At 31.6% G+C, this 12,288-nt stretch overlaps 1 protein-coding gene across 1 annotated transcript; it reads left to right on the forward strand.

Moving 5' to 3' along the window:
• The first annotated feature begins 627 nt into the window (after positions 1–627).
• Positions 628–1,848, forward strand: LOC106323663. The gene is made up of 2 exons (XM_013761749.1): positions 628–692; positions 906–1,848. Exons 1-2 carry the CDS (start codon positions 628–630, stop codon positions 1,846–1,848), a joined length of 1,008 nt encoding a protein of 335 aa, XP_013617203.1.
• Positions 1,849–12,288: the final 10,440 nt, after the last annotated feature.

Here is a 12,288-nt window from a genome sequence, read left to right on the forward strand (position 1 = left end):
ACAAAATGAAACCTTAAGAGCGTTCGAGAATTTGGAAGTACCACTCTGAGCAATGGTTCCAAGACAGACAGTCTATAAGTTCTTCCTTTGTCACCACCATCTCCAAGCAAAGCAGGCTCTGTCACACTCAAGAACCTCAGCTTATCAAAGCATCACTTGCATTACTGTAAACATATACAAAATACACATTCAATCAATTCTTGTGACTATATAAGCTATGAACTATCAAATCCAACAATCTGCTCACCTGCCAGTGATAAAGTCTCAAACTTTCACATTCAAATCAAGTTCCCATGACTAAAAATCAAAACTTTAGTAGAAACGAACCTCAGCTTGGCACTCGAACTTCTCACCGGACCCTTCACCGCGAACCAATTACATATCTTCTCGAGGTCCCAACTACATGAAGCGCCGGTTCTCAGACCACCACCACTGCGAGGAAGAAACACACAAGTAGATATATTGATTTCAATAAACATACACAAGAAATAAGGTCCAATTTGTCAGACCACCACCATTCTCCTCTGATTGTTACAAAAGAGAAATAAAAAACAGAGAAGAATTGAGATGAAAGGAGAAAGAATTGAATCTGATGAAATGAGGAGAGAGGAGAGAAGGGGACAAACAATGGAAAGAGATGGAGAGAGAGTGGAGGAAGCTAAAGCTAGACTTATTACCGAACTCCAGCTTCTGTAAGAGACGAGGAGAGGATGGGGAGAAGGAAAGAGAAGGCAGTGACTGATTGACACGTGGTCTGAACCGCTTCATACGAGTTCACTACTAAGGATCGGTTCAATGAATTAAAGTCATTTTTCAATTTTTTAAATCAATTCGGGCCTAGGAACTTGAGCCCATGAACCCCATTACATCCTCTATTGTGCCTGCTCTTATGGGTCCAATGGCAGAAGCACCATCACCTCCAAAATAAAAGCTTTTGGTCTCTTTGAGATTAAAACCACTAACTCTGCTTCTTGGAACTCTATTCTATCTCTCAGACCGCTAGCACAGAGCTTCATCTTCTGTAATGTCAACAATGGAGAAAACAGCTGGTTCTGGTACGATAGATGGACACCTTTTGATCAACTCATCAATTTTCTTGGACCGAATGGACCGAGGGACCTGAGAATACCGACCTCAGCTCATGTCAAAGATGCATGCTCAGCTTCTGGTTGGCTTTTATCCCAACCCCGTTCAGATAACGCCTTAAAGTTGCACATTCATCTGACTACCATCACCAACCCGAGACATCTCAACGAGCAGGATTCATATCATTGGTGCGTTGATGGTAGAGACATCATGGGATTCTCTTCTTCAAAGACTTGGGAGGCATTAAGGCCGCGAGCTACTCCAAAGGACTGGTTTAAGGAAATCTGGTTCTCCGGCGCTATCCCGCGACAAGCTTTCATGATGTGGCTTGCAAACTACAACAGGTTACCGACAAAGGTGAGGATGTCTTCCTGGGGTCTCAATGTACAAACAGCTTGTTGCTTCTGCAACAACAATGAGGAGTCTCGAGACCACCTCTTCCTCTCCTGTCCATATACGATTTCACTTTGGAGGCTGATCTTCGCGCGTCTTGACCGAAACCGAGCTCCCTTTATCTCATGGACTGAGCTCCTGTCGTGGGTCAGAGTTTCAACTTCTGCAGCGCCTAACATCCTCAAGAAACTGGTCACTCAATCACTCATCTACAACACTTGGAGACAGCGCAACTCAGCCAACCACCACAACGGATTCGCCCCTCCGCAGACGACGTTCAGCACCATCGACAGGGACATCCGCAATGTTATCAGTGCGAGAAGACATAGGAAAAAGTTCAGTTCTCTTATCCAGCTTTGGATCCAATGAGTCTACTCATTCGATTCAACTGTGTTAACCTTGTTTTTTATCTTCTTTTTGCCAAGGTTTTCACTAACTAGGATTATGAAAAATAAACCTATAACTTTCATTTTAATGATATTTACAGTTTAGCAAAAAAAACATCACACCGTGTTGAAAAATTATTGTCATATCGTTAGTGTTTAGTGTTTACGGTTTGAGAGTTTTGGAAGAAAAAAAATCAATTTAATTGGTTTTATACATTGACGTCTACAAAAATATTTTAAAACTACCCTACAAGAATATTGTTAAAAGCTATTGTGCCTACAAGAATGTTGTTAGAAACTATTGGGCCTTTCAATCTGATACATCACAAGCTACACCCACTATCAATAGCAATACTTTTCTTTTTCAATTCCATTGGATTCATGCCACCAATAGTGACACCACTTTAAAAATGTTTTTCTTGGTTTGGAACTATAATCAAATAACCAAACAAGAGATTGGGTGAAAAAGTTTGCCACAGAAAAAAAAAAAACAAAGTCAGTGAAACCATTACTTTTTACAGGTTTTGGGCACTCGATAGATGATAGATCAAAGAAACTAGTGTGCTCCTCTCTGAAGTCAGAGTTAATAAAAGTAAACTTGATGTGATACGGTAATTACCGACTCGTCGTAATGAGCTTTCTACGAACGTAGCAGATTTTAGTTGACTTGAGAATAAAAATTGAGTGCTTTTGAAGAAAACTATGTGTTGCTTTATTTTCCGTTTATAATAAATGTCGTGTGTGTGCAACATGAATTTTCTACTATTATTTCCAAATTATACCCTTTTTCTTATTAATAAACTTAACAAATTACATTTGGACTATATGGATTACAGGATTAGGCACTACGCCAATAGCTACGAACTGTTTTTTTTTTGTCAATTGATGTATTTCCCAAGAAAATGACTTTTTCCCTTCTTCCTTGTTTAGTCAAATTCCAATTCTGTTTGTTCCTCTATTCTTCTCCCCGTTTATAGCACTTTATACAATTCCGCTTGTTAGTGGTTAAAAAAAAAAAAAACAATTCCGCTTGTTCTGTTTTTCCATTTTTTAATAAAATTTTTTAAAGCAATAACACATAAATGAATTACTATAGAGTTGTTATCATTTTCAAATATTTTCTTCGAATAGTCTTTATTTTTTGAAACTGTTTTTTCATCAAACATTCTTACACGCACACTTACAAAAGCATGTACTATGGCAAAAGAAAAGCATGTACCGTGTTAAATTCGGTGTGAACATTATAATTATCCCACTCTTTGCATTCACGTCTGTAAAAATGCGTGACGCGATCCAGTGCCATACCATTTGTTTCGGCATACATAATTCATATCAAATTGAACTATTTTTTTCCTTTGTCAACTTTCATTTTGCTTTATAGGAAACGACGAAGATGGGAATTATATCAGATCAATTTGGAATATTAAACAGGAGTATAGACCATGTATGATGTAACATATCTATCCATATTAACTAGGATTAAATTAGACTAGACTTCAACAAACTGGCGTGATTCCACGTTGAGTTTGTCGATTTGTCATATCTAATTATTTATAGAAATTTATTTTTTATATTAAATAAGAAGCTTGAAATTTATGACCGTTCGAATTATTATTATTTTCTAATAGAAATATTTTTTTCTTTATTATTGTCTTTTTGTGTATTTTATATTTGATTAATGTATAGATCTCATAATTAGTGCACATGAAGAAAAAGAGAAGAATCTCCATTTAGAGAAAATAAAGGTTGTTGCCAAAAAATAAATAAATAAAGGAAAAAGTGAAGTGCACGGTTAGAGATACATGAATCATTATTAAATGAATTTAAACACAAGCGCACAAACCGTGGGTAATGACATTAAATAATGAATATTGGGAATAATCCACGAGTTCATGATTATTATTAGGTAGAAAATATATGGAAAAAATTTGCAAGCTACACCATGTATAAACTAATACGGTGGAAATCATCAATGTAAGAAAATAGGTTAATAATTATACGATATTTATGTTAATACATGTCATATATACGAAGTAAATAGTTATATGGTGGGAACATCACACAATCGGATTTAATTAATTTTAAAATTAGTTAATGGAGTCAATTTGTAATATATTAAACTTACACCCAATTAACAAAATGCGACACGTCCCAAACCCATAAACTCGACCCGTGTTCAAGTTATGTCACTTATCTTTGCCTAATCGTAAATTTTAGGGTTAAAAAATCCGATTTGTAAGAGAGAAATAGAAAGAGAGAGAGAAAGATGTAATTTGGTGCATGATCCAACCATAAGCGAAGGAGCAAAGCAAGAGAAGGCAATGTGCTTTGTTATTGTGGGTTACCGCGAAGATGTCTCAAACATGGACATACAAAAATCCAAGTCAAAAGTTCTATGGATGTGAACAATACAAGGTGCAACAATTGTGCTTTTTGATATGTTGAATTAGAGTGTTCCTTACTAAGTTCTCAATTTTGCGTTTGTATTAGCATGGAAGTGAATGCAAATTTTCTTCAGTGGTTTGATGAGGAAGAAGCTTTTGGATGGCAAAAGAAAGCTTTGACTGAAGCTAGAAACGAAATTCGCGAGAATTTTGAACACAGGTCGGGTCGGATTTTGTTAATTGGATTAAGTTTAATATATTATGAATTGACATCATTAACTAATTTTAAAATCAATTAAACCCGATTGTGATGTTCATACCATATAATCATTTACTTCGTATACGTGGCATGTATTAACATAAACGTCGTGTAGTTATTAACTTATTCTCGTACATTGGATGGTTTCCACCGTATTAGTATATACATTGTGTAGCTGACAAATTTTTTGCCAAAATATATATAGCTAGAAAGTCTTTTATTCGTAAAAACTGAGCACAAAAGTTTTTTTTTTTTTTTTGAAAAAATACTGAGCACAAAAGTTATTAGTATCTTTTATATCTAGAGATGATTCTTGAGACTTCACAACAACAATCGTGTAATGGTCGTGGCCTTATAGATTGGTTATGAAATGTGTCCACTCAGGCCCTCATGAGTTCGATCAAATATATTTTAAATTAAACATAAGAACTCAAAGTTATTTATTTTTGGATGCTCTATGTGTCTGTGATAGTGGTGATATAAAAAAGATAACAATATATATCCGACCGATCTCTCCCGTGCACAACGGCACTAGTGGAATGTAACACCGAATGAGATCACGCCACAATGGCAGTAGTTGCCAATAGATTACATCAACAATGAAAAAAGGAATAGTTCTCATTTGGAAATGTCACAATGGCAGCCCATACAAACTGGCATTATTCAAGTATGTGTGTATAAGACATGTATTGAAAACTTTCATTCTTTCAAATAGTATTTGATTTTTACATTAATTACAATCTTCATTGAAGATTTATTTTTAATATCTAAACAGTTAAATAGGATTTTTGATCAGCAGTGAAATGTAAACATAATCTTGCCCTTTCATAATTTATAAAACTAATTAATTCTTATAGACAAAAAAGTAATTAAACATAGAGAAATTAGAACATACACTAGAGAACTTATGCGTTATTAGCTATATACCAAAGTCTACTATTTTGACACTGTTAGCTTTTTTATTGGACTATGATGCACCTATATGAACGTAAAGAATTCTACATTTTAGATAGGTGATATCTTGCTAAAGATTTGATGAGATATTATTCTCTGCATTCATATTTTTTTTGAACAAATCCTCGTATCTTTTAGTGATTCTACATCTACTTAATTTTTTTTTGTCACTTAAAATTTTTGAATCTCAAAATCTTTCTTTCCTGTATTCTCTCACCTACTCCAACTTGTAATTGCTCAAATCACCTTTTATCTTTTTCTCTTCGTTTTGACAATCGTTCCAAAAAATTTCATGTCATGCCCATGTTCTTTTGGTTTCATATTTTTTTTGTGTGGATGAGTGGTTGTTATGAAGAAAAAAATGTCGTACTCCGGCAGTGAATAAATAAAATCCAAGCTCTGGCACTGTCTCAGGGTTGAAGCTATGGAAACTGAAATAGAGAAACTCGTTGTGACGATGATAAAGGAAGATCAAGAAGAGGATAAAGAGATTAGTGGTAATAAGTGAATGGATTCAATGTTCATTGGTTAGAAGAGCTTGAAAACGGACTTGAAGGATTGTTCAAGGTATTCAAGCTAGGGTTTCTCAGTCTCTACATCTCCGGTCAAGATGCCTCCCTTTGGATGAACTTCTCCGCCACTGCATCTCTGCTAAAGCTCTCTGCCGCTGTATCTCGGTGAAACTCTCCATCAATGTGTCTCTGTCTGATATATATATATATATATATATATAGTGTGATATACATAATTAAAACAAGTTTTATCTCATATAACTGATTTGTTAACCATGTAAATATTATATTAACTGTCTAACAATCTGATATTACCAACAAATCAGTTTTTTATTCCAAGTTACTCATTTTCTAACCGTGTATATATTATATTAGTTGTCAAACAATTTGACATTTCCTGCGAATACATATACATAAACATTTTATTGCATATAACATTCTATAAAAATTCTTAATAAAATTAGTAGCACCCAAATCCTTTATTAGATGGCTAACTATTATAATAGCCAGAAATGCAACTTCTTTCGTGGGTTACCGTAACCCTTACACTATAAGAATGAAACCTCCACTCTAACAACTATTAGGTTACTCCGACAGTGGATTTGTGGAGTTCGAGCATTGGTAATCAAGCTTTTTGGGAATTTGTCGGATTAAAGCGACAAAATGAGTTCTCAAAATTTTTATGAAATAATTCTTAAAAACTCATCGATGGTTTCTGATAAACCAAAACCCGATTATCCGAATCTTGTTGGAAAGGTATCGGAATTTTTTTTTAAGAAATTGAACATCTAATAATTGACTTATATTTCTTCTCCATCTATCATGCCTTAGGCTTAATGAAATTTTCAAGGGTTTATGATTAATTGGTCAGGGTCTAAGGTGTTTCTGTTAGGTTTAAAAATCAGGGTTTAGGATTTAGTTAGGGTTTAGAGTTTATGATTTGGTTATGGTTTAGAGTTTATGATTTGGTTAGGGTTAGGTTTACAACTTTGGGTTTTGATTTATGATTTAATGTTTATGATTTTGGCTTTCAATTATGGTTAAAATGCTTTGTGATAATAAATAAAAAGTTTACCTCGTTTTAGGAAATGTTCGTTATTTCTAATTCATGATTCATGTTCATTATATCGTCAACAACCTTCGTCTGCGCATGTGTTTTCAATCCTCTTGATTTGTTGTATTGTCACATGAAATATATATATACAGTCAAAATTATACATATTAAGTTAATTTGTTACATACACGGTTACAAGAAATTTTAACCATGCAAAACAATATGTAACCAAACGAAAATATCACATAACCATCTTCACAAACCCAATAAAACAACGGTAACCGATGTCCAAACACCATCAACAGTTATAAAAAAGTTTAACCTTCTAAAAATAAACTAGACCGAGTTAAGTGTTATAATAACCGTCTTCCGCAATCCGAAAACATAGGTGATGTACATGAGTGGATTGGCATTAGTAGACGATCGTAGTTTGCATAGTTCTAGAATCCAATCCCTATAGAGATCATAAGAAATAGAAATGCAATGAGCATAACTTACAATATGTAAAAAGAACGCATAACATTATTTTTCCTTCTAAGTTTATATTTACACGGATATCTTTTTTATTAATTGTCCATTAGTATTACTTAGATAATATGTACCAATGCACCGCCATAGACGTACCAATCCATCTTTCTCCTGGGATCAAAAACAAATTAATACAAATATAAATAATGAAAATAATGAATATCTCATAGTGTATAACCATATTTCTCAAATTTTGAACAAACTAAAAGGCTGTGTACATCTCCTTCCAACTACCAAGCGAAAAAGTATATTACATAGGGCAGAACTAAGAGAACTCATTCTCTATAAATGTAACCAGAAACTAGGGGTGGGCAAAAAAACCGAACCGAACCGAGTCAAACCGAACCAACCGAACCGAAACCGATTCACCCCGAACCAAAATCTATTTCAAACCATCTGGTTGAAGATTTTTCCAACCCGATTAGTTCGGTTTAAACCGAACCGAACCGAGAAACCGATGTGTTTTGTAGTTATTTAAATTAAAAATATTAGTAATACGAATATGCTAAAATTCTAATATTATATCATGTATTTTCTATTTTTCATTCATTAACATATATTCTTCTAACCTAATATGTAATCATCAAAATATTTGATTTAAAAAAAATAGAAAAGTTTGTATATTTATATTTTTGTATATGTAAACGTGGATATTAAATCTAAATCTAAAACTTAAAGCAAATTTTATTAAAAACAAAAGTTCTTCTCCACAACGTCACATGGAAGATGATTCATTACATGTTTTTTGATAATGATATAAGAGACATTACTAATGATGTTGGTTTTTTTTATTTTAGCTAACTTTCATTTGTTTTAATTCTTATATACGTTTTGTGACTTTAAAAAAAATATGTTTCAGTTTTATATTGAATTTAGTTCACATAATTTATGTTTTCATAATTTATGTTTTAGAACATAATTTCTATTATAAAATTAAACTAAGAAGAACCTAATTAAATTGATCCAAAAAAACAAACCGAACCGAATACAAACCGAACCGAATATACACCGAATTGAACACAAACCGAACCGAACCAAACCAAACTAACCATGGTTTATTTCAATTGGAAAAATACTAGAACCGAACTAACCGAACCGAACCCGAACCGAACCGAAAAAATAACTGAAGTGCCCACCCCTACCAGAAACACCGTTAATTATCCTTTGCAATGTATATAACGCAACCCCAATCACCAATAAATATTTCCAAAACTATTTTCCAACTAATAGATGTTGTAGCTGGTCTCAAAGTTGTTATCAGGCTACTATTATATTTACACATCTAACTAAATATTTCAAACTAAAAAAGATTACCTTCTTGGTTTTGTAGCTTCTTGTTGATTGTCCCCCACCCCATCGTTTTTCCGTTTCAAGGTTTCGATTGATAGCTCTAGTTCGGTGATTTGATATTTTTAGGGTTTCAATATCTTGATTATGTTTGTTGGGACATGATTATGACAGTAAAACATATCTTTTTTGGTTTGTGTAATCATTAGAAGGATGAAGAAATTTTGGATAAAGAAGATGAAATAAAAGAAGAAGAAAACGATGATAGAGAGAGATACGAGGATAATTTTTTAAAAAAAAGATTTGTTTCGTTTGTTGATGTATGTTTAAAATAAATAAAAAATGTATAAAAGATTATCAAATCTAATAAAATCTTAAACAAATCATGTAAGATCTATTGTGTCAGATGTGTTCTACTTCTATCTAATTACAAAGGCCATTATCGTCTTTAAACATCAACAATCCATGACACATTAACTTATGTTTTACTGTTATTGGCATTTTACTAATTTCCCCAATCTTTCATTTTTTTAACCAAATTAGCTCTTAAACATATTTTGTAACATATGCATCACCTTATACTGTATGCAATTGGTTTATACAATGACGATGCATGGTTTATACAAAATTAAATAAACAATAAGATAGAGAGATTGTTGATTGGAGGCAGAGTTGGAGAGGTAAGCCTAAAGTGGGTCCCTTTGCACCCTGAATTTGACGCAGACATTATCATATAACACGAAAGATCCATCAATTCTAGAGGTCCATTTTGGAAGTACGGTCAAACCGAAAGTGTAAACTAATTATAATTAATACTTTTGTTTTGCAACTATATACCATTTAAAATGAAAAGGGTACCAGAATTATATCTGAGTCACATATATTGTTTTAAATCAAAATTTAAAAGCTTTCCTAATTTTTTTTTTTAAAAAAGAAACAACCTAATTTGTCAAGTAGACCAAACAAAATGGATATGTCTAGTTTTAGGTCTGGTCTAGAAGTGATTATGGGTTCAGTATGATGTTTTATAGTGAATTAAAGAGTTTTTCATAGCACACAAATTAAGGAGTTCTAAGAGATGTTTTGGAGGGAGGGGTGGTGGTGTTAGAACTAGATATCCAAAAAAACATGTATAGTTCAGAGTTTTATTTAAACAAAAGGATATAAAAAGATCCGACAACCAAAATAAGATGGTGGCTTCTCACCCACCTTTTCAAAATATGTTTAAAGAAAACAACTTATCTTTTAAAAGAAAAATCATATCAAATTTACATATTTACAATTTGAAGAATATCATTTGTTAAAAACTGGGTATTTATATTTTTATAATTTTAATATATTTTGGGTTAATTTCCTTTGTTGTTTTTGCATATATTACCAATTAAATATATTTATATATATAAAAATACAAATATATTATAGATTATATCAGTTTTATTTTTATTTTTTTAAATAATGTAAAATATGTGAAAAGAATCCCATAGTTTTTTTCTCCTCGAATGCAACATCTGAATTTCTTTTTGCTTATGTTTAGTAAATTTTCAGCTATCCATCTTTCTCAGATGTTTGAATATAATTATGTTCACTAATAAACTATTAGTTATTTGCACTATTAGTCATTCGCATGAACACACATGAAGAAAATAAAATTATTTTCAATAAACACTTCTTAATCATGATAAAATAATCTAAAATATCTATGAAAAATGGTGTTCTAATATGAAATTTTCAGGTAATTTGTTGGTAAATTGTTATTAAATAATTCCGATAGATTTACATATATAAATTTGTAGACAAGTAATTATACCAATTTTTAATCTACAGTTTTGAGAATTAGTTCAAAATCACATATTTCATCATTTGTCACAAAATAATTTTCAGTTACATTTTTTAAAAATACTTTACATATCTCTTAAAAGATTTGTTATCTAAGAGAAGACAAATGAAATAAATATGAAAAATGGATGAAATTATATAAGGTTAACTAAATCAGTATAATCTCTTTAAATTAATACTCTATAAATTAATATACACTAAAAATTTCTATAAAATAATATAATTTTATAGTTTCAAATTAAGTTTTTAATTCAATTAGTATATCGATAAATTAATATCTCTATAAATTAATAAAAAAATTTATAGTTTTGGTGTAATTCCAACATTATTAATTTATAGAGGTTTCACTGTATATAAAGTTAATTAAATACGTAAAGAGGAGGCATAATAAAAAAAAGAAAAAAGAAAAAAAGAGAAGGCATAATAATAAAAGTGAATTAAACGGGTGAGTTATGGATCAATTCTGCAGCTTGACCCACCTAAAAGCTTTATACACACAAACGGATGGTTCTATTTTACTCCTATATATTGCCTTTTGTCAACGGCGTGTAATTTACACGTCACATGTCATCAGCGCGTGGCGGTGGGATATGAATCTCAAAAGAAGTAAGAAACTTACCTTCTTCATCATCCACTGGAATTTTATTTTAACTTATATATTTACCTTTTATTTATAAATAAAATAAAGACTTCAATCCAAACCTACATACGCATTAACCACACCTTCCCGTATTAACCCCTACCACCACTAACAGACAACTGTTTTAAGTTGTTAACTAATTAGTCAAGTTAATTAATAATTACACACACAAATAATCCAGATTCTTCTGCTAATTAGCCTATTAATGACTCGGAGCCTAGTCAAAGTTAGTACACAAAGTATTCTAATTTACATTTTTACATCAATCTTATAAAATTAGTACAATTATATATAATTACATCATCGTTATCTTCTCATTCTCCAATTATATGTGTTTCTTTTGCTGAAAAGCGTATCCGTAATCATTATTCGATTCATAATCTTTGTTATCCTTTCCACATGTATATTATTTTGCTATCGATACAGATACAACAATTAAGTAGAATTTTGACTAATTGTTCAGACAAGATACACACGTTTATTAAAGATTTAAAAGTTTAGGAATACTATGAATCTTTTGTATTTAATATGAGCATTAAATAGGTAATTTGTGTGTTGGAAAAAGTGTGTATTAAATCAAAAACAAGGAAGAGAATAATTAAAACAAAAGAAACAAAAAAAACGAAACGTGAATATTTGAGAAAAGAAATTTAATTTAATTGAAAGCTCACCAAAAAGGTTTATTATAAATATTAAAAGTTGACGAAAAAAGAAAAAGAAAGAAAACGCCGTTGGTGACCAATTGAAAACGGAACCTTGAAGACAGAGGAGTCTCTGCCTTGTCCAAATAAAAGAAAAAACCAGTTTAAGGTCTCTGTCATGTTTTTTATTTTATAATTTAATTTAAATAAAATCAATCTGTACAAATCAGATCACAGTTGTTTTAATTAAAAAATGGTATAAACCCTAGTTGGAATTACAAAATAGGATAAGTAAATTAAAAAAAATATAAAGAAGAGAGAGAAAGAG

This window comes from Brassica oleracea, chromosome C2 (genome assembly GCF_000695525.1).
Source record: "Brassica oleracea var. oleracea cultivar TO1000 chromosome C2, BOL, whole genome shotgun sequence".
Taxonomy (NCBI): domain Eukaryota; kingdom Viridiplantae; phylum Streptophyta; class Magnoliopsida; order Brassicales; family Brassicaceae; genus Brassica; species Brassica oleracea.

What these genes read in the sequence shown, in the direction of transcription:
- LOC106323663 (XM_013761749.1), top strand. Translation starts at nt 628, where the DNA reads ATGGAAAGAGATGGAGAGAGAGTGGAGGAAGCTAAAGCTAGACTTATT. An exon ending in ATTACCGAACTCCAGCTTCT is followed by an intron (nt 693 to 905) that starts GTAAGAGACGAG and finishes GTCCAATGGCAG; the next exon opens with AAGCACCATCACCTCCAAAA.